General features: G+C 43.1%; 1 protein-coding gene and 1 long non-coding RNA gene across 4 annotated transcripts in view; both read right to left on the bottom strand.

Moving 5' to 3' along the window:
- Positions 1-12515, bottom strand: part of TTLL9 (tubulin tyrosine ligase like 9) — a 40798-nt gene extending 28283 nt beyond the window's left edge. For 2 of the 3 annotated variants that reach the window (XM_017660620.3, XM_017660618.3), the window contains exons 1-3: positions 12450-12515; positions 9575-9618; positions 4201-4293 (exon numbers count right to left, since the gene is read on the bottom strand). In XM_017660620.3, the coding sequence (XP_017516109.2) occupies positions 4201-4293; positions 9575-9618; positions 12450-12464 (152 nt within the window). In that variant the 5' untranslated portion in view covers positions 12465-12515. Of the gene's footprint in view, positions 1-4200; positions 4294-9574; positions 9619-11096; positions 11256-12449 lie in introns of those variants that run through there. The other variant, XM_073236752.1, reaches the window with a different exon arrangement.
- A 3517-nt stretch (positions 12516-16032) lies between these two features.
- Positions 16033-23262, bottom strand: LOC140849481 (uncharacterized). The gene is made up of 2 exons (XR_012131388.1): positions 18544-23262; positions 16033-17970 (listed from the first exon to the last, which is right to left on the bottom strand). It is a non-coding gene; the product is annotated as an uncharacterized lncRNA (long non-coding RNA).
- Positions 23263-23577: the final 315 nt, after the last annotated feature.

Genomic DNA, 23577 nt, shown 5'->3' on the forward strand with positions numbered 1-23577 from the left:
CATTATGCTCAGTGAAATAAGCCAGGTGGAGAAGACACATGCCAAATGATTTCCCTCATTTGTGGAGTATAACAATGAGGCAAAGCTGAAGGAACAAAATGGCAGCAGACTCAGAGACTCCAAGAAGGAACTAGTGGTTACCAAAGGGGAGGGGCATGGGAGGGCAGATTGGGAGGGAGGGAGAAGGGGATTGAGGGGTATTATGTTTAGTGCACATGGTGTGGGGGATCACGGGGAGAACAGTGTAGCACAGAGAAGGCACATAGTGAATCTGTGGCATCTTACTACACTGATGGACAGTGACTGCATTGGGGTATGGGTGGGGACTTGATAATATGGGTAAATGTAGGAACCACATTGTTTTTTCATGTGAAACCTTCATAAAAGTGTATATCAATCATACCTTAATAAAAAAATTTTTTTAAATGCAGGCTGCTGACTCCCTTTGAACAATCTGCACGTCTGGCCATACTGAGCCCAGATGCCTCCTGGCACCTGTTGCCTGGACTGAGGAGCGGCCACCACGTTAGATGGGGCATGCCCTCTCCAGATCACAGTCCCACCACTCCCTATGTCCCGCAACAACCAGCCAACCTCACCTGACCTTGTCACCTGCCTGGGCTCTAGAAGCATCCGCGTTGCCACCCCCTAGCCCACATTACCAAGCAGTGGAATTCGGTAACGTTTGCAAGCCCTTCCTAGTTCAAAGAGCCCAACTCTCACTGACACCTCACAGGCCCTGAAAGTGAATACGATGGTCTCTACAGCCCTCAGAGGACGATTGCCTTGCTCCCCAGGGACGTGGCAGCCTCAGACCTCCCACCCCCACCTGCCTGTCTCCACATTCTGACCCTGTTCTTCACCACTATGCCAGGAGGAGGGACAGGAAACCTAACCGATCTATTGAATCTGGTACCAGAGCTGCGCTGCAGAGAGGAGGTGCTTGAAAAAGAGATGACAGGAAATAAAATAACCACCACCATGATGGTTTCCAATTTTTTAAAAATAAAAATTAGATATAACTGAAGCCCTGTTGTATAACTGATTCTATCTCCATCTCTCCTGTCCCAAAGGAAGCCACTAGCTAGAATTTGATGTGTATCATTTCTGAGTATCTTTATAGCTTTACCTTGTATACATCTATGTATCCATATACAGCACTGTTTGACATGTTTTTAAATATTCTAATGGCTCATATTTACTGCTCACCAGGTGCCAGACACTTCTAAGTATTTCGCAAATATTGCTTCTCATTGCAATCCTAAATGGTAGGTTCTATTATTATGCCCAATTTATAGATGAGGAAACTGAGGCACTGAGAGGTTAAAGAACTCACTCAAGTTCATACAACTAGCAGGTGGCACAGCAGAATCTGAACTCAGGCTGTCGGGCTCCAGAGTCCCAGCTTTGTGGTTAGAACCACTCCAGTTTCCTTTCACAACTTGCTCTGTCACCAACCTTCTGTTGTGGATGACTGAATAAATAATGCATCATTCATTCATTCATCCAACACATATGTGTTGAGGTTGTCTTCATGTCAGAGACAATGTTGAGCACATTGTTGGGTGCAAGGATACAGGAGGAACCAAAACACATGGCCAGGTGGTGCATATAATGTCACAGGGAGGAGTAACAGTAAACAAGGAAATAAATAACCCTATAATGGGGTGTTGTGAATCATACCTTGAGAAATGCAAGGGGAGGCCATGAGGCAGGGTAGCTGAGAGAAAAGTGTTGGGTGAAGGCTACCCTGTGGAGGTGACATTTCAGCTGAGATCTGATGCATAAAGAGGAGTGGCCAGGTCAAGAACAGTGGGGAGAGGATCCTCATAGGGAAGGGCAGGAACTGAGGCCTGAGGCTGGAAAGGGCACATTCAGGAAAATTGGAGTGGAGGGAGAGAGGAGAGACGTCAGGGATGACACTGAAGAGACAGGTGGGACCCAGTCAAGCACGGCCTCATAGACAGTGGTGTGGATTTTGGATTCTTTTCTGAATCTGAAAGACCATTCATTTGTATACTATCTTCATGAATATCACAGTCACATTGCTCTTAAACCATCCAGGAAGACATTAAGCTGCTCAACAAGACCAGCAGGGATCCAGGGCCCATTCTGCCAATCTTAACATGCTCTCTTCATGCTCATCACCTCAGGTCACAAAACAGTTGCTGTAGTTCCAGAATCACACCAGCTTTCTTGGTGAGAAGCAAAGGAGGGGACAGGTTTGGTTACATCTATGCCAAACTCAGACCTGACAGGCTGAACTGAGTCCTCATTCTGTCTGGATATTCTAACTGGACCCCAGTTAGTTCCTAAAAGATAAGGTCTTGCATTCACAGAGCCATGTCTGGCCTTTTCCTGACTTGAGGACCCTTGAGGTCATGTGGCATCAGCGATGGAGAAACCTGCTGCATGGGCTCCTACACCATGAGCACCAGATAAACCCCCTGACCCTTCCACCTGACCTTGGAGTGAGGCTGAGGTGGGCAGGAGGCAGCCTGAAGTCACACAGCTGGTCAGGACGCTGTTCTATCCATACACCATCCCACCTGCCAGTTACCTCCTTGTCTTCTAATTCACCCAAGTCCCCTACCCTCCCTTACCTTAGTTTCTCCAGATCCAGGGAAGGAAATGCTGTTCCAGGGTTAGTGTGATATGTGAGAGAACCAAGAAGGAAAATCCACAGTAGCTGCCATCATCGCCATTCTCAACATCATTATCATTGTTGTAATAATACCCAGAATTCCAAAGAGACCACTCTGCCATCTTGGATTACCTGTACCACAGCATGCCACAGACAACCAAATCATAATTCTTTGTGGAATGATTTAGCCAAAGCCTGTCTCCCCTGCTAGACTCCAGTTCCAGGCAGTGGGATCATGGATTCATTCCATTCATTCACTTGTTCCCTGAGAGATTGCTAGCAGAGGGAAGAGAGGAACCTGGGAGTCTGTGGACAGACAGACCAGGGGCAGATCCTAGTCCCAGCTCGTACAAGCTGAGTGACCTCAAACATGCCACTTTCTACTGTTTTGTGTCCAGTTTTCTCATCAGTAAAATGGGGATGATAGTAGCACCTACGTGGAAGGCTTGCTGGATGAGTCAAAGAGGTTGTGCGTGCAAAGTGCCAAAGAGTATCTAACAGGCTTAGTTATCATTATGCAACAAATATTTATTGAACACCAAGGCTGGCTGTCCTCACCTCTTATAACTATTCTCCCCTTTTTCTACAATAACAGAATTCCCAATGTTTGCCTGGGAAAATGGAGCCTGCGTTTTCTAGAATAAAGACTATATTTTCCCTTGCAGTTAGGTGGGGCCACCTGGCTAAGTTCTGGCCAATGAAATGTGATGGGCTTCCGGTTGTGTCCCTCAAGGGCAGGGCATGCCTTTTCTTGCCTCCTTTCTACCTACTGATCCTTGGAATGTGGATGTAGGACTGAAACTCCACCTCAGACCATGTGGATGAGGGCCTCACTCAAGGGGTAGCAGAGTGGAAAGATGGAAGCAGATAGGTCCCACATTTCCGTACCATCTCTGAACTTCCTACATCTGGACTTCAGTGGGAGAGAGAGATAAACTTCTAGTCTGTCAAAGCCTCTTTTACTTTAGGTCTGTTATGTGCATCAAACCTTAACCCAGATATTAGCACCTTCTCCATGCCAGACATTGTATGCTTATTCATCTCAGCATCCCCGGGACCCAGCATAGAAGAAGAAATCTAAGCTGAGTGGTTAAGTGAACTTGTTCAAAGTCACAGAACTAGTAAGTGGCCAGGGAAGAGCAGCCCTTGACCTTGACCTGCCATCATTGAAAGATTCAAGCCAGCAGTTGTCTGATGGCTTCATTCCTTGATTCCCCTGAGAGCTATAGGACTCTGGCTCTTGACGTCAAACTGAACTGGGTTTGAATCCCACTCTGACACTTATGGGCTGTATAACCTTTAACAATTGGATTAATACCTGTGAACATAATCATGTCTTGCTGGATGGCTGTGAGGCTTAAATAAGACAGAGATGGTATCAGTTAATACACCTGACACATTGTGAGTGTTAAGGAAATGTTGGACCCTGTCACAAATTGGGACAAGTCACCACCAGTAGCCACCCAGGGAACCTGGGAGAAAAATGAAGGGAGAAAAGGACCTGGAGAAAAGGGAAGGAGAGACAAGGCTGGTGGGGATTGGGGTGTGTGTCTTACTCCTTTACTTCCACCCATCCCGGCCTGTTGCGGAGGACATCCATGAGAGTATTCATAAGCGTGCTCTTGAACCGGATTGATGCTCTTGGCTTTCTGCAAAACAAGGCAACAGAACACTTGCTCAGGATCAACTACCTCCCTAGGGTGGCACAGGGACAGGAAAAGACAGAAAGGAAGAAAGGTCAAGTTCCATATCTGGAAATGCCAAACCACAGAATTACTGAAAGTCAGAATTCAGCATCACAGCATGCAACATTTAAAATAATCAAATTGAGAATTATAGAATCTTTGAATCATTGAAAAACAATAGCAATCATTTATTCAGTGACTACTGTGTGCCAGGCATGGTCTGGTGGCTTTACATGTGCCATGACTAATCTTTGCATTAAATGAGAAGTATTTGCAAATCCCCTTTCCTGGCACTCTTCTGGGAAGATGGAGCAGATGGACTTTCTCTTGTTCCTCCCACTAGGACAACCAAAACTCCAGGACATTATATATAAACAAACATAAGAAGACTGAAAGGTGGACAGAAGAAGGCAGACTGGCTAGGGACCTTAGGACCCAAGGCACAGCATGGTAATGAATTCCCTGGGGGTGTTTTTTGCATCTAAATGAAGAAGCTGGCAAGCCTGAAATGCCAACACGAGCAGATTAAGAGCTCCAACAAAAGCCTGTTTTCTCCCAGACAAGCACCTAATGATTTCCCTCATTTGTGGAGTATAACAATGAAGCAAAACTGAAGAACAAAACAGCAGCAGACTCACAGACTCCAAGAAGGGACTAGCGGTTACCGAAGGGGAGGGGTGGGGGAGGGCGGGTGGGGAGGGAGGGAGAAGGGGATTAAGGGGTATTATGACTGGCACACATGGTGTGGAGGGTCACAGGGAAGACAGTGTAGCTCAGAGAACACAAGTAGTGATTCTGTGGCATGTTACTACACTGATGGACAGTGACTGCAATGGGGTATAGGGAGGACTTGATATGAATGAATGTAGTAACCACAATGATTTTCATGTGAAACTTTCATAAGAGTGTATATCAATGATACCTTAATAATAAATAAATAAATAAATAAATAAATAAATAAAAGTTAAAAAAAAAAAGCCTGTTCTCTCTAGCCAAAGAATCAGCAAAGGAGTGACCCAGCAAGACAGAAGGCCTAGACAATAACTGCTCTACTCCAGCCAAACTGCACAGAAATAATCTGTGGCCCACTCCCACTTAGACTGGCAAAGGCTGAGTAATTTGGAATTCCCACCAGGTTGTGACAAGGTACCCCAACAGCCCCTAAGATGCCTGCTAATTGGTATAAAGGCAAAAAATGAACCTAGGCCCCAACCTCATACTTCACACGAAAATTAATTCAATATGGTTCACAAACTTAATGTAAAAAATTAAACCTCAAAACATAAGAGAAAATCTTCAGGATTTATGGGCTAGGCAGAGTTCTTAGATTTGACAACACAAGCATGGTCCATAAAAGGGAAAATCAATAAACTGGATTTCTTCAAAATTAAAACCTTTGCTCTTTGACTCTGTTAAGTCAATGAAAAGATAAGCTACAGACTGGGAGAAAATATTTGCAACCACATATTTGACAAGAGACTGCTATCTAGAATACATAAGCCAGCTTCAAAACTCAACACTAAAAAAAAATCCAGTTAGAAAATGAGCAAAAGACATGAACAGGTAGTTCACCAAAGAGGGTATACAGATGACAAATGAGCACATGAAAAGATGTTCAGCACCATTTGTCATTAGGGAAATGCAAATTAAAAGCACAATGATATGTCACCACATAGTATTAGGATAGTTCTCATCAGAAACAGTGCAAGCCCGAAGGCAAAGGAACATTATCTTTCAGAATTTTTTATCCAGTAAAGTTTTACCTCAACAATAAAGGCAAAATAAAGATATTTGCAAATAAACAAAAGCCAAGTACATTTATTGCCAACAGAACCACACTATTAGAAACTCTAAAGAAAGCTCTTCAGGCTGAAGGAAAAGTATACCAGATGGAGACTGAGATTTACAAGAAGGGATCAAAAGTAGAGTAAACCTGAAATACTTCCATGTCTTAATTGAAAAAAAAACTATGTAAAGAAAATATAACAAGAATGTATTGTAAGGTTTACAACATGTTTGCAAATAAAATGACAAAAATAACAGCATAAAGGACCAGGGGAGAGTGAACAGATGTGCTGTTCCAGGGTTCTTATGTTATACATGAAGCTGTATATATTGATGCAAGGTAAACAGTGATAAATTAAGGATGCACATTGTAATTCCTTAGAGTGGTTCTTGACCTGTGCCTTAAGTATTCCTCGGGGTCCCCAACTGTCTTTCAAGGATACACAGTCCTCCCTTTTTCAACTACATAGCTTTTATGAGACTGAATTTGCTTCCTATTCAACCAAACCAACATATTACGACAGCTTGAATACAGAAGATTTGAGAAGCCAAATGTTTTCTGTCAAGTCAAACAGTAAAAAGATTCAGAAAAATGTAAAACAATTATGACTCATCTCAGTAAATTGGGGGGAGGGAGTGATAGAATCCGGACTTGAGTACCGCCTTTTGAATAAGCCCACCCAGCCTCTCAGAGAGACCTAGGTGTCATCTTACTTAGGCTACAAGCATCCTCCAGAGGACCTCTTGACCTGTTAGAGACTCTCTTTCCTTTGTTCTGCTGGCCAGGAGAGTGGGGTCCCTCTCAGGTTCAGCAATAAACCTGCTTGGGCTGATGAATTCACATCCCCTCTCTTCTTTCAGGGAGAATATATAGTTCATAAAAATATGTTATTTGTGCTACCATGTAATGAGCATATTATTGCTTTTTAAATGAATAACTAAATAAATATTTTTTAAATTTATCATTTAAAATTTCTAACATGATAAATCTTGATAAGTGTAAACCACACAAACACAATAATTTTTAAGTTGTAACAGGATTCTGAGCTCAAATTTTGAGAACCACTCCTCAAAATAAGTAAAGTTTTAAAAATTAATCCGAAACAATGAAGGGATACAATTTCAAAATCCATAGTATTGAAGAAAATGTTTGAAAGCAGACAAATACCAAGAGTTTACAATAATGTGGAGAAATGATAATTATCCCAAATCCAATGGTAGTATAAATTGGATAAACCTTTGGAGAGCAATTTGGCATATTAAAACCATCAGATAACTATTTGATACACATTAGACTGCCAAAAATCTAAAAGTCCAAGTTTTGGCAACAATGTGCTCAAATGGAAACATCTTCTCTGCTGGTAGAAGGCACTTTGGAGAAACCATATGGCAGTATTTGGTAAAGTTGAATATGCACATACTCTACACTCAGCAGTTCCATTCTAGCTCTATACCCGAGATAGATACCCTACATATGTACTAGGCAATATAGGTACAAGGGTGTTCACTTGTAATTGTGAGTATTTTTAATGGAAATAAGCTGCAGCACACACTGCTGGTGGTCCGCCCTTATCCCTGGCACTCACCATTCCTGTGCATGCCAATTAGGTGAGGGCTTTCCAGCCAGCACCTGCACCCCTTTCCCTGAGGGCTTTTCTTGCCGCACCCCCCACCCCACGGCTGAGTCTACTCTGACAAGCAGGGCTTGGAGATCTGAAATGCCAGGGAGTTACCTGCACCCCTCAACAGCATACAACCAATGAGGACTGGGTTGATGGGTAAAGCCTCCCGCTCTCTTGTGGCTCAGTTAAGTCTGCGGTGTGCTCTATACTAGCTCCAAGGAATCCCCAATGAGACTGAGCCCCACCTGCCCACAGGGATAACTTGTCAATAATGCACCTTTAATGGGTTTCCTTCCTTTACTGTTCCACTTCCCTACTACCCTACCAGTGGTTACTGGAATCATCTTCCAAATAAACTATTTGCTCTCACATTCTTGTCCCCGGGTCAGCTTCTGGAGCAAGCCAACACTAAGGTACAACCCAAGTGCCTTTCAACAGGAAGAACACAAATAACTTGTGGTATACAGTGCAACACATACAGTAGTTAAAATGTGTCCAGAACTATACTAAAAATATAATTTTGTGTGAGGAAAGCAGGGTGCAGAATAACAACAGTATAATGCCACGTATGTAACTTGTTTTCATAGCCATTCATGCAGCTTGGGGGTGTTCATGTGACACAGTTCTGGTCAATAAGATAAAAGCATAGGACTGCTAAGGAGGGTGGGTTCCTAGGAAGCTTTTGTTCTTTAGATTAAAAAAAGAAAGAGAGACAGAGATGTGTTTTGAGTCTTCCCTCCCTGCTTCTTTCTATCTTGATCACAAAATGAAGGCTGGAGCTATACCAGCCATCGGGCCCATAATAAAGAGGTCAAGACAATCACAGAGACACTAACCTTAACACTGTTGAACCACTACACCAGCCCTCGGGACTTTTTGTTATGCGAGGAAAATAAACATATATTAAAAAATTACTATTTTTATTACTAATAAAAATTACTATTAGTTGGGTTTCCTGTTACTTGCAGTTAAACAACATTTCTAATTGATATCAACCATCACAAAACAGATGGATGGATCCTGTTCACTGAAGTGCTCTTTGTTTTGTTGCAGTGGGTGTTGGGGTGTAACTTTAAGGCCAGTATCCGGGACAAAGTGGAGCTACTCTGTGAAAGAGAGTGAGATATTTGAAAATGATGGAATAGAGTCAGTATGGAGAGAAAAGAAGATGGGTGAGAGAAGATGCACGAGAGAAAGGTCAGAGACCAGACATGCCCCCTCAGTGAGAGTATAGCCAGGAGGGACTTTAGAAAGATTAGAAATAGCTAATGAAATTGAGTACTAACCTAAAATCTAAAATATTTGCTACAGTGTGTGCAATATTACCTCCTTCAACTCCCCACAAAAAACTTCAGTGAAGTCTACACTGCTCACTCCTGCTTTGTGCAAGTGGGTTCTATTTAAGGACCCCAGAGAGCGGCTGAGTTCTGCCACCAGGTTATCGCTGCCAAGTGAAGCAGAGGATCAGGACAGCTGCCATTTGCATTATCAAGTCATCACATGGCAGTTGGAGGGGGCAGGAGAGCACGGTTAGATAGCTCTGCCACTAACTAATCCCTTGGTCTTGAACAAGTTAGCCAGCCTCTCTGAGCTTCAGTTTTCTATCTATAAAATGGACACGATAGCAGTAACTGCTTCAAAGGACTGCAGTCAAGATTCAACAAGATAATACAGGTAAAGTGACTAGTCCAGAGCCTGGTACATGACAAGTGCTCAATAATTGTTTATTATTATTATTACTATCATCATCATCATCATTATTGAAGTAAGGAAGGGTGCAGGGAAGGATGGAAGGAAGGAAGGAAAAAAGTCGTGTTGTTTTGGGTGGGACCACTCACCGCTCTTTACCCTTTGACAATCCATAGCCCTTGTAATTTTGATTCTGTAAAGAGAAAAGGAAAGTGATGTACTGGTTTTGCATATCCACCCTGCCTTCCCAGCTCAACTTACCACAGGTATTAAAACGTTCAAATCATCAGACTCAACACTGCCCAGAACCTGAGACATAAAGGTCCAGTCTGGCCCAGTTCTCAGTGGTCAACATGTGCCCAGCAAATTGGTCCTTGGAATTAACCCCCAAATATGCAAGGATCCACCTTACTACAGGATTGCTCCACAGGCATGACAAGTAGAGTGAATACCTAGTTTTCAATACTCCAAAGGTCTAACCCTAGATACCAGTTTTGAGGGCCAATTTCAGCAGACTCTGTGAGAAGGATCTGGACCTTCTATTCTAACCTTGAATGTTTGATTAGACCCATGATATAGGAAGGGCCTACATTAAACACCGAGAGCAAAGTTAATTTCTTCCACCCGAAATGGACCTTTAGATCCTCAAAGAGTGGTGTGTATTATTCTGCCTCTACTATGTTCAAAGCAGTTTGGCTTTCAATCCTGGTAAGATTGATCCCTAATGATGGGTATGAAAAAAGAAATAAAAATTGGTCTTGTGCAGGATCACCTCTGCAGCTTGGACAGATTTGCCATCTGCACTAATTTTCTGTTATTGCATAACAAATTACCACAAACTCAGTGGCTTAAAACAGTATAAATTTATATCTCAGTTTCTCTGTGCCAGGAGTCTAGGCCCAGCTAAGCTGGATCCTCTGCTTAGGTCTCACAAGGCTACAATCAAAGTGAAAGCCTGGCTTATGGTTCTCATTCAGGGTTTGGGGTCCTCTTCCAAGATCATCCAGATTGTTGGCAGAATTCAGCTGCTTGAGGTTGTAGGACTGAGGTCCCTATTTACTTGCTAAGTATTGGCTGGGGACAGCTCTCAGCATTTAGAGACCACTTGCAGTTCATCTCATCATGGCCCCATAAACAGTTCAGAACATGGATGTTTGCTTTCTTCTAGGCCAGTGGGAGCAAGTGCCTCTGACTTCTTACCCTCTCCTCTCCAAGTCAGCCACGATGAAGTCTTATGCAACATACATTATAATAATGGTATTCACTATCCCATCAAATTTACAGGCTCTACTCACCCTCAAGGGGAGGGAATTATACAAGGTGAGTACACTGAGGGTGGGAATTGTGGGAGCCATCTACCCTTCAAAGAGCCAATAGAGGATACTGCATTACAAAACTGGCAGAAGTAAGCCCCCTACAAAAGCAAGTGACATCTTACACCATTCATCCATTCAAGCTCCTCCAGTTCCCCCAGTACTAGTCAAGTGGCCTAATCTTTTTTGATTGTATCTTTTTTTGTGTGTTTTTTATTGTGTTTTCCATGTTTATCCAGTTGCTCCAGAAACTTTGGTTGAAAAACTTTTCCTCACTGAGTTGCATTGCCACTTCTGCCAAATTCAGTTGACTGTGAATATATAGATCTGCCTCTAGGCTCTATTTTGTTTCATTTACCAATTTGTTTATTCTTCTGTCGTGACCATACTGGCTTAATTACTGTGGTTTTCTAGTAAATCTTGAAGTCAAGTAGCATAAATCCTCCAATTTTTTTTTCAAGATTGTCTTTGCAAATTGGTCCTTTGCACTTCCATATAAATTTTAGAATCAGCTTGCAATTTTCTACAAAAAACAAACAAACCCATGTTTGGATTTTACTGGGCTTGTATTGAATATATATGATATGATAAAGTAATGAGTCTTCCAATCCATGAATATGATCTATCTCTCCATTAACAAGTGTTTTAACTTCTTTCCACAATGTTTTCTAGTTTTCAGTACAGAAGCCTTGAAAGTTTTTAATTAAATGTATTCATTTATAATATGGGTGAATGTTGAAACCACAATGTTGTTCATGTGAAACCTCGATAAGATTGTATATCAATGATACTTTAATTAAAAAAGTATTCATTTATAAAAATAAATCTTTATAATCTAAAATTTTTATATTATAAACACAAATATATAATATATAATATATATTTTATAATATAAAAATATTTTTCATTTTCCAATAATTTGATGATAGTGTACTGTGATAAGCAGAGTAATGCTCTCCCAAAAGACGTCCATGTCCTAATTCCCAGAACCTGTAAATATGTCACATTACATTGCAAAGGGAAATTAAGGTTGTAGATGGAAATAAGGTTGCAAATCATCTGACTTTAAAATTGATTATCCTGGATTATCTGTACGTGCCCAAAATAATCACTGGGGTTTTTTGTTGTGAGAGGGAATTAAGGAAATAGGGGTGCCATTCGTGAGAGGTGAATCAAAGGGATAAGAATCAGGTTGGGGTGGGAGGAGTTGGATTCTAGAGCAATTCACTGCCCTTCTTTGGGTCTCATTTTTCCCATCTTAAAATAGGTAGTTGGCCTGTGACTCCTAGAGGGCAGAGGTTTGTCTGATTCACCTCTGCGTCCCCAGTGGCCTGCATGGCAAAGAAAAAGCACTGATTAGATTTTTTTTGGACGGATGGATTACGAATGAATGTGTAGGCAAGCGGGCAGTGGAATGAACAGATCAGGAAATCCGAAATTCTGAGCTTCCCTACGGTTCACAAATAACTGGGTACACTTTAGAATCCCATGTTTTCGTAAATTTCCCGCCCATAAACCAGGTCCCGCGCAGCAGCTCCGGCGGTGCGCGGCATGCCGGGACCCGTAGTCTTCCCTCTAAACTCATCTTTCCCATTCTATCCGGAATCCCTCCGTAAGGACCCCCACCCCCACCCTCAAGGTCCGAATCCTTCCGCGGCTTCCCTCCCTCTCTCAGGAAGATGAAAACAGCTGGATAGGTTGGCGCTCCTACCTTCGGTCGCGACATGATTCCCAGCGCCAGATCCAAACCGCCACAGCGCCCCCACGCATACCTGTGCGTCTGTTGCCAAGGCGACGGAGGGCTTCCGCCGCTCTGATTGGATGAGCCAAGTGCACTCCTCCCGCGTGGTACTTAAGATCGGGTCAGGCCCGGGCTGCTGAGAGCTCATAAGCTGCCCTGGCGGCCCGCCCATACTCTACTCCTTCAACCTCTGTCTTCCAGCCTCACTCCTCCGCGATCCTGGGGCACACCCGCCAGAGACTGGCTGCCCGCCCGCACACTTATTGCCTGGTGCCGCCTCTGGCTGCATTTCGCCCAGCCTAAGAGCACTGAGTCTGAAAAGTTGTCAGCTTTTGCTGAATGCAATGGTACTGTTCCGTTACTCGGTCCCTCACTAAGTCACCGTGTTAGTTGGTGAGTTGGTACTATGGCCAGTCTGTCACTAGTGCTCTCTTGCAGTCACTATCTCGAACTCTTAGGCACTAACTCTATGCCAGGACTCACTTCAACGCTGCAGTAGCTTCCTGACCAGTCTATTAAGTGCCCACGATTGCCCTGTGCATTCCAATACATTCTCCACACTGTACCCAAAGAGCTCTTAGAACACAAATTTGATTGTATCTCTTCTTTGCATACAACCTTTAGTGGCAATTTATTCATCATTGTACTGTACTGTCTGTGTCCTTCCCTGACTCACTTCTCCACTGGGAGCTATATACCAACCACAGCTGATCAAAAACTTTAAAAAAAATTTTTGATGTCTGATAGCAACTCATGTAGTAATGTAGCTAATGAAATACATGAAAGACATTTAATTAAACAATAAATTCTTACTAAGCATCTACTCTATGTCATGTGCCATTCTTGACTTGAGGATACAGCACTGAACAAAAACAGCAAGCATCTGCCCTTATGGAATTTATATTCTCATAGAGAAAATTACAAAACATTGAAGGGCACTAAAGAAGGCATGAATAAGTAGAGGGATATACCATGTTCATGGAAGGGAAGTCTCAAATTCATAAAGATTTGTATTTTCCCAAATCCAATGAGGATTTTTAAGAGAACATGTAAAACCAAAAGAACAAAGTGTATATGTTGAGTCAGGGAAACATTTCTCTGCCTATCATGTCCCATTATAGTTCTGGGAGAGGTAAATATCAATACAACACAATAGCAATCCTAGAAACAGACACAGGTGTGTGTGTATGTGTGTGTTTTAACTTGAGTAATAGAGATGGCATCATAAATCAGTGGGTAAAGGATGAAAGACTCAGTAAATGGAACAGAGAAGCTGGCTTTCCATAGGAGTGAAAAACATGCCTACTTCAAATGGATTAAATAAAAAATGTGACAAATATTTCAGAGTACTAGAGATATATAAATATATATATATAATTTTTTATCTCAGGGTGGGGAAGGATTTCTTAATAAAGCAAAACTGATAAAGGAAAAAATTATCTGTGACTCTCAATGTTTAAACTGCCATATAAACAAAACGCATTGTAAGTTCAATTAAAAAGACAAGCTACAGACTAGCAGGAAATATCTGCAACACATACAGCAAAGACTAGAATTCAAAGAACTCCTATGAACCATTAAGAAAAAGACCCCCTAACCCACAAAAGAAGAAAAAAAGGGACAAAGGATATGAATAGAGAACTATCATCAGGAGAAAGTCAAATAGCCAATAAGCGAATTGAGATCTATAAATCAAAACCATTATATAGTATATATTACTATATATAATTATACATTATACATTATATATTATAAGATAAAATTCTAAACACATAGATTAGACAAAAACATATATCAATGTCAAGTGTTTGCGAGGATGTGGGGAAACTGAACCTTTATATATGGCTGTTATATTCAAACTTTGGAAGATAATTTGCATATCTCATAATGTAGAAAATGCACACAGCTTACAACCCATCAATTCCACTACTGGACATATATCCTATAGGCTTGCTGAATACAGCTGCACAACCCATGGACTACCTTTTACTTTGTAGCTAATGTGCAAGAGAAAAAATATCTCCCCCCTAAAAATCTTGCCCTTGTTTATAGGTCATATGTGCAAGAATGTTCATGGAAAATATAAGAAACAATCTAAATGAACATTAGTAGGGGAAGGCCACGCTTTCCCCAACATAATCAGTTTAAGATGACATGGCTCCCCTGCTAAATTTTCTCATTGGCTTTCCATCACACTGAGAAGAAAAAATGTAGGCGCCAGTCCACTTGGCTCCCCACTTCCCTCTTTAGCCTCCCCTCCACCCAGTCCTACTGGCTCCCCACAAAGACTAAGCTTTTCCCCCAGAGAGGCCTTTGCCCATGCTATTTCTTCTGCTGGAAACCTGTCTACTCTCTTAAGTAACTGGGTCCTTCTTATACATCAGATTTCAGCTCAAATGTGACCTGTTTAGAAAGGTTCTTCCTCTCTGCCCTCCCACCCCCATTTTGTTCTTGCCATTGAAAACTATGACCATTTGTAAATGCTTTGTCTATTTGCTTGTTTGGCTTCCCTCCTAGACCTGAGATGTCCAATACATATGGCAGTTAAGCATTTGACATGTGGCTAGTTAGAACTGAGATGTGCTCTAAGTGTCAAATACACACTGGATTATAAACATTTAATACAATAAAAAGGATGTAAAATATCTCATAATTTAAAAATATTTATATATTGAACTGATAATATTTTGGATATATTGGGTTAAATAAAAACATAAACCTATTTCTTTTAACTTTTTTAATGTGACTACCAGAAAATTTAAGATTACACATGTGGCTTACATTATATTTCTACTGGTCAGTGCTAGTCTAGACTGTCAACCAATGAAGGTAGGAACCATCTCTGTCTTATCTACCTCTGTGTCCTAGTCCTTACCTTATGGTAGGTGGTCAGTAAGCATCATTGAATAATTTGGTTTTTATGAACACCCTGGGTACAAAGACAGCTGAGATAGGCAACCCCATGAGGAAGAAAGACACACCAAAAAAAGTTTTATTTTTTTCCATTCACCACATTTCAAACAGGTTTTGTCCATTCTCTGTCCTGCTCTGTGCTGAGATTTCTCCCAGTCACCTACTACTACAGGTATGCTTGGCGGCGGGGCGGGGGGGGGGGTCTGCTGGAGGAGCAAAGCTGGTTCAGCTGCTGCTTTTTCAGTCCCATAGGTGGTATCTGGTCTCAGTTACTTTACATTCTTCAGCTTTAGTCCTAGCAGCCACGAAGGGCTCACCTCACACTGAGACACACAGGAGAGCTGAGCCCCTGGTTATTTGCTCACGGTCACCCAGCAGGGCAGAGGTGAATACAGCCTGGAACCTTGTTCGAGGACTGTTTCCTCTACATCCTGATGTAGTCTCCTGTACTCTAAGGGGACACAAGTGACTGTAACTCTCCCTCTCCTCACGTTTACCTCTGATTTCTTGAAGCCCTAAGGGTGTAAGCCTGGTCCCAGCAGAGCTGACCCAGATGGTGCCATGCTCATAAAGTGTCCCGACCCGCGGGATTAACGTGGAGTGTAGCCGGAGACGCCTGCAGAAATGAACAAGCAAGGGACACAAAGAACGACCAGCAAGACAGGATGTCTGATCAAGCTGGCGCAGTTTATTTGCAGCAGGCTTAATTTATACAAGTCAGCAAGGAAGGGGAGGGTCAGAAGATGATTGTTCACCAGGTGGTGCTAGCAGGAATGTGTACAAGGGTGATTGGGTCTCGGTGGGTACTGGCGGGAATAGTAAACCCGGAAAAGAAGCAGGAAATCCGCCATCTTGTGGGTGTGGGCCCTTTTGGTCTCCGGCATCTCCTCCTTTTCTATTCTTTTAGGAGGGGTTGGGACAGGAACTTGGAGCTATTTATCTACTGGGTAGACGGTGCCTGTCTTAGGTCTAGAGGTTTTGTACCTGGCCTGTTTTCAGGAGCTTGCCTCTTTTCGGAGTCAGCCTGGTGTCTTCAGGGTAGCTTGCCCTAATACTGGATAGGCCTATATAAATAGGAGCTTGCCCCAGTATTAGATCGGCCCCTGTTATTTTTTACCAGAGGTCTTATGTCTGTCCTGTTTTTCTGCAGGTACAACCTCTTAATTACCCGTCATTGACTACCCGCCTAATTGCCCAGAGATGTTGTCAAGGGACAGGACAAGAAACCTTGACATAGCTCATTCCTGACTTATTTTATTGCCGGCTTAGGGCTCTATGTAAAGATTCATACCTTGATCGGCTAAGGCAAGGCGGTGATAATGAACTTGGATGGGCTTTGCTATGAGGGAGTCAATTTGCTGTTTGACTAACATTGTAAGTTTTTGGAAAGCCCAGGGGCCGAAAGAAAGTACCAGTAGTAATCCTAAAAGAGGGCCTAATATAGGAAGGAGGTACGGGAGGAGTCCATTCAATCCTGTCCAAAGAGGGTTATTCTGGAGTTCTTTCCTTCTTCTCTCGAGATCTTCTTGGAGAATCTTTATCTTATCTCGAACAATGCCTGACTTGTTGGCGTAGAAGCAGCATTTTTCCTGCAAAGCTAAACAGATACCTCCCTGTTCTGCTGTGAGGTCTAAACCTCGACGATTTTGCAAAACTACCTCTGCAAGTGAGTCAATTTGGTCTTGGAGATCATTGATTGTTCCTGAGAGAGTTTGAACATCATTAATTTATTGATGGGATAACTTATGGTAGGAATGTATGGCTATTCCTGCCCCTGCTGTTCCTGTGGCCACTGCGGTAGTAATCCCGAGGCCTACTAGGAGCGGGATAAGCTGGATGGCTCTTTTAGAGCGTGGATGCCCTGCTATATACTCAAAGCTGGGTATGGGGATAGGTTCTTCTCCTGGGATAATATCAATATCTGGGAGAATACTGGCTTGCACACATAACCCAGTCCAATTTGAGGGTAAGGCAGTGAAGGCTAGGTTTCCTCCACAGACAAAAACTTGTCCAATAGCGGGGCAGAGAGCTGAGGAATAATTAGAAACTTGGGAGCAATTTGTGAAAGAGGCAAATCCTACGTTCACGTCATCACTATTATTCTGGGGCTGCTTTTGTATGCATAGGGATGTGTTAAATCCTACAGGCTGTACTCTAAAGGGTGAGTTAAGAGTACAATTCTGTTCTGGCAGTGTAGTGGTAGCGTTAGTGGGAATTGCGAGGGGCATAGGTGTACCAAGGGTCATGCATAGCCAGCAATTTTCAGCAAGGCTGGGATTAGTAGCGTTTAGTGCGCTATGGGTGGCTTTTAGAATATCAGCAGTCTGGGTGTCAAGATCTATGCCACGAGACTTGGGCAAGGCTAGAGGGTGATACTCTAGGGGAGGGTATATTTCTTTGATAATTTTTTCAATTTTCTTTTGAACTTGGGCTTCTCTCACCTGATCTGTTGGTCCACCACCATCAGATATGTGGATTGGGGCTTGCAGTGGCCAGCAGGTCGCCTTGCCAAGTTGGCCATGACAGGAGGCTTGTGCATATTTAGAATGTCCTCGGGGGTTGCTATAATCATACTCGCCTCCAAAGGAACCAGCATAACCATTTTGTAAGATGGCTGTTAGATATTCTTTGCCATCGGCACCGGTGCACTGTTGGACAGTGCGGTAACAGGTAGAGTGTACTGCAGTGGCGTTTTGGCAGGGGTTGGGACAAAGCCCTGGTTTGCTATTAATTGTAGGTATAATTTTGGGCTTTCTTACACATTTCCAAGACTGGGGAGTCCAACCCACTCCAGATGCAGAGATATCTGCTGTGAGGTATGCTAGTTTGTCTTGGCAGTCTACGGCTCCTCTGGTAGTAATTTGACCAGGTAAGTATTTTGTCCCTTGAGATGTTATTTGAGTATGTCCTCTCAGGCTAGGTTCTAAATCCATCACTCCTCCCTTACAATCACAAGGGCTTCCATACAACTGAATGAGGAGTTCTTCCTTATTTGGAGGGGGTCCAAACCCTCCTAGGACAACAGTGACTATTACAGTAGCGATAAGGGAATGGATAGTAGACATGATGACGTTTTAGGGTTTAAATGAAAATAGGCAAGATCACTGGCAGTGGGCCTACAACTGTGCTAACAAAGGTCAGGTGGGCTTACCTTGTCCAATGATGATGAATATTTATCTTCTCCCTGAAAGGCAAGGAAAAACTGTTCTCAGGGTGGATTCTCCTCCCTGGAATGTATTGAATTATTACAATTTTGTTTTGAAGAAGTATTGATGGGTTTAACAAGGCGTTCGGGTAACCATCGAGGTCCGTTTCCCTATGTATCATAAACACAGGCGTGACCTCTACCCCAGATAAGAACTGGGTCGGGACCATGCCATTTAAAGGTTAAAGGATGTTTCCAAAAGACTTCTGCAAATTGGGTTTTTGTTTCTTGGTGCCACAACCTGTCGGCGGCTGACTTATTGTGGTTATCTAATTGTAAGAAATTGAGTGTAAATAAAGCGTGATTAAGGAGGTTTTTTGGAGAGCCTCTTATAGGGTATACTGTGTTGGTTTTAAGTTTGTTAATTGTATTCTTTATTGTCTGATGGGGCCGCTCAACTATTCCTTGTCCTTGGGGGTTGTACGGGATACCAGTGATATGCTTGATTTGAAATTGGTGACAAAAATTTTGGAATGCTTGCGAAGTGTATCCAGGTCCATTGTCTGTTTTAATAGTCTGAGGCTTACCAATAACAGTAATGCATTGAAGAACATGGGCTATGACATTCTTAGTGGCTTCCCCACTGTGAAGGGTGGCAAATATAAAACCACTGTAAGTATCAATAGTCACATGGGTATATTTAAGAGCTCCAAACTCAGGAATATGGGTAACATCCATTTGCCAGATCTCATTAGGGAGTAAACCTCTCGGGTTGACTCCCAAATGGGGGAGGGGCAGTGAGGTAACACACCCTGAACAGTCTTTAACAATCTGCCTAGCTTGTTCTCTGGTGAGTTTAAATAAAAGCCGAAGAGTATGAGCATTCACATGGTGAAGAGCATGATATTGACTAGCTTTGGTAACTGCATCGGTTGTAACAGAATATGTGAAGCGGGTATTTTGATGTGCAAGGGCATTGCCTTGGGAGAGGGGACCAGGAAGGTCGGTGTGGGCTCGTAGGTGCCCAATATAAAAAGGGGCTTGTCTGCGTAATATAAAGGTTTGGAGTTGTTGGAAGAGGGAAACAGCATTGGTAGAGGGCTTAATGTGAGGGACTGTTTCTAGAATAGGAACTGAATATGCTATATAAGCACTGTCGGTATACAGGTTAAAAGGGACTTGGCTCAACACTTTGAAAATCTGTAGGATAGCAAATAATTCTACAAGCTGAGCTGATTTGAAAGGTGATTGAATGCTGTGACTCTGTGAATTAATAACATAGGCAGCTATACCTGAGGAGGAGCCATCAGAGAAAACTAAAGGGGCGTTGTCTAAAGGAGTGGATGAGGTTATTTTTGGGAAAATAAAAGGATGTAATCGTGAAAACTGAAGGAGTCTGTGTGAGGGATAATGATTATCTATTTTACCTTGGAAAGAAGTAAGGGCTATAATCCAATCATCTTCATTTTGTAAAAGCCAATCTGTTTGCTCTTTAGTATAGGGGATGATAAGCTGATCAGGATCTCTGCCAAAATACTGACGGCTTTTTTCCCTACCCATTTTTATGATCTTTGCAACTAGCAAAGGGTATGTAATGAGGACTTTAGATGGGGAAGAGGGCAAATGAATCCATAATAGGGGATTATTCTGCCATAAGACCCCAGTAGGAGTATGCAGCGTATTACAAATGATGAGAGCGAAGGGCTTGTCATAGGATAGGAACGTAATTTGTTGTTGTTGTATAGCTGTTTCAACAATGTTTAAAGTTTCTTTTGCTTCGGTGGACAGTTTCCGAGGGGATGAGGGATCGGGGTCTCCTTGTAGTATATCAAAAACAGGTTTTAACTCTCCAGTGGTTAATTTAAGATAGGGTCTGAGCCAATTAATGTCCCCTAAGAACTTTTGGAAGTCATTCAGTGTATGTAAGTGTGACGTTCTTAATCGAATTTTCTGGGTGGTAATTTTGTTCCAAGTCAATTCAAACCCAAGGTAGTAATAGGGATCTGTTAATTGAATTTTATCTGGGGCAATTTGAAGACCGAAAAAGGTGAGATGGGTGGTCAGTTCTTGACTGCATGTTAGGACTTGAGTGCGGGAGGCTCCAGCTAGAAGGATATCATCCATATAATGAATGATATAGATGGAAGGCCATCGGGTTCGGAGGGGATCTACGGCTTGGGCTACAAATTTTTGACACAGTGTGGGGCTATTTGCCATACCTTGAGGGAGTACTTTCCATTGGTAGCGGTGCATGGGTCCTTTAAAATTGGTGACAGGAATACTAAAGGCAAAGCGCTCTCTATCTTGGGGATGGAGAGGAATGGTAAAGAAACAATCTTTAAGATCAATGATGATCTTGAAATAATTGGCTGGGATGGCTATAGGAGAGGGGAGACCGGGTTGAAGGGCCCCCATTGAGAACATGGTTTTGTTGATTTCTAAGGTCTTGGAGGAGTCTCCATGTTCCTGAATTTTTCTTAATTACAAATATTGGCGTGTTCCAAGGAGAAGTGGTAGGTTCTAAGTGTCCAGCAGCTAATTGTTCCTGTACTAACTTAGTAGCTGCTGTGAGTTTTTCTTGATTCAAGGGCCATTGATCCACCCAGACAGGCGAATCTGATTTCCATTTTATTTTGTCTGCATGGGGTACAGGAAGGTCAATGGCCCTCATGGAAAATTGTTGTTCCCTAATCCTAAACGGTCATTCTTGGGTATAACAGTAAGGGGTTCTTTTATGCCTTGACTGTATTTTCCTAAACCTTGGCCAGGCAGATAGCCTTGATTAAGCATTTGTCGGGCAATTATGTCATTTGGGCTGGCCATGACGAGCTTCAATTGAGATAGAATGTCACGGCCCCATAGATTAATGGGCAATCCAGCGACTATGTAAGGTTGGACTTGTCCTGAATTTCCCTCCTTATCCTTCCAAATTAAGATCTTAGAACTTTGCTTTGGGTTAGTAGATTGACCAATGCCTTTGAGATGGGTTATGGACGTACTGCAGGGCCAACTGGGAGGCCACTGTTGGGCTGATATTACTGTAGCATCTGCTCCTGTATCAACTAAACCTTCGAAGGACTTGCCATCCAATTGTAGGGTTAACAATGGCCGTTCAGTGGTAATTTGTTGCACCCAATAAGCATCAGAGGAACCAAAGGCAGCATTCAATCTGAAATTTTTATTGTAACTTTTGTTTGTTAAGTCTAACGGGAGCAATAGGAGTTGAGCTATTCTTTTTCCTTTGTAAATAGATATTGGGCCTGTCGGAGCAGAAGCTAGGAGGGTAATTTGTCCTGTATAATCATTATCAATAACTCCTGGTACAATATGAAGGCCAGCTAATGTAGAGCTCCCCCATCCTAATATTAGACCAAAGGTATTGGAGGGTAAGGGTCCATAGGTTTCTGTGGGGAGCAACTGGATACCTTGATCGGGTACTAATATTGTGTCGGTGGCGGAACAGAGGTCCAAGCCTGCGCTTCCTGGGGTGGCACGGGAGAGGGAGCTGATGCTTGCGCAGGGAGGATTTGCTGTTGTTGAGCTTGGGGAACGAACCTGATAGCCCCTTGGTTCGTATTCAGTAGTGGGGCCAGGGGCTGGCCCCTCTGGGAGTTTCCCTGGAGTGGCGGGAGGGGGGTACCTTCAATATTCGTTTTAGAACGGCACTCATTAGCCCAATGGAAACCACGCCGACATCGAGGGCATAGGGTTTTGGGGGGAGTACGAGGCAGGGGTGTATGAGGCAGGGAAGTGCGAGGCGAGTGAGGCTGAGTCTCTGCCTGGCACTGGCGAGCAAAATGTCCTGGTTGTTTGCCATTTAAAGGACGTAAGTGCGGGATAAATATTTGGAATCTTAGGGGGATCAGCTATGTCCTGGGTATCAATTTTATCATGGGTATTTGGGGATTCTGTGTCTGGTTGAAATTCAGGGGATTTGTTAGTAGGAATTATGGGTTCGTCAGGAATATCTACGGCTACTGAAGGGCAGGCAGAGGGCGGTCGGGAGTCCTCTCTGAGAGCTTTTTCTCCTGTTTTGATTATAGTTTTAATGTCGGGATCTTGTGAATGAACCTCAAGGACGTCATGAATAAGGTTCCAATATGAAAATGCTGAGACAGGAACTTTTTCAGGGCCAAAGGTCCGATAAAAATCTTGAAGGGCATCACCAACTCTTTTCCACTGTTTGTGATCAATAGTGCCCTCTAGGGGAAACCAGGGACAAGTCTCATGGATAAAAGTAAAAAAATACCTAAGGTCTTTTCTTTTAACCCTAATTCCTCGTGTCCTGAGGGACTCCTTGAGTCCAGTAAGGAAGACTTCATGGGAGTTCAGAGAGTTGCCCATCACTATGGCCGCAACCCTTGCACTGTATAAATTTGAATCCTTTCCTCCAATTTAGCTGCAATTACATCAATGTCCTGAAACACTGGAGCCACTCTCGTCAGCTCAGAGGAGCCCTTGTTTACGTAGGACAGTCGGCAGGTACAATCCGCCTGCTTGGACCCTCTAGGGCAGGGACTCTGGAGTCGGAGTCCCCTGGGTATGCCTTCGAGGTGAACGACCGTTAGCCCAAAGTAAACACAAGGTTTTCAGAGAGGAACAACCAGTGAACAAAACAAGGAATAAATCGCGGTAGCAAACTGGAGGGAAGTGATAAGATCAAATGGACTGCTGAACACCCAAGAGGTTGTTTGGAATCTTGCTTGGGGGATTCGTCTACTCACCTCTCAAGGATCTGTATTACGGACGGGTGAGCCGCAGTGATCCTTCTCCATGCAGAGTCGACATCAGGTCAATACCCGTGCGGTGACTCAAATGAATGCCTGGCCAGGGCTTCCGAGCAGACGTTTCAGCAGGAGTCCCGGGGTGCCCCACGTTGGGCGCCAGTTGTCCCGACCCGCGGGATTAACGTGGAGTGTAGCCGGAGACGCCTGCAGAAATGAACAAGCAAGGGACACAAAGAACGACCAGCAAGACAGGATGTCTGATCAAGCTGGCGCAGTTTATTTGCAGCAGGCTTAATTTATACAAGTCAGCAAG

The sequence above is a fragment of the Manis javanica genome, chromosome 5, assembly GCF_040802235.1.
Source record: "Manis javanica isolate MJ-LG chromosome 5, MJ_LKY, whole genome shotgun sequence".
In the NCBI taxonomy this organism is placed as follows: Eukaryota; Metazoa; Chordata; class Mammalia; order Pholidota; family Manidae; genus Manis; species Manis javanica.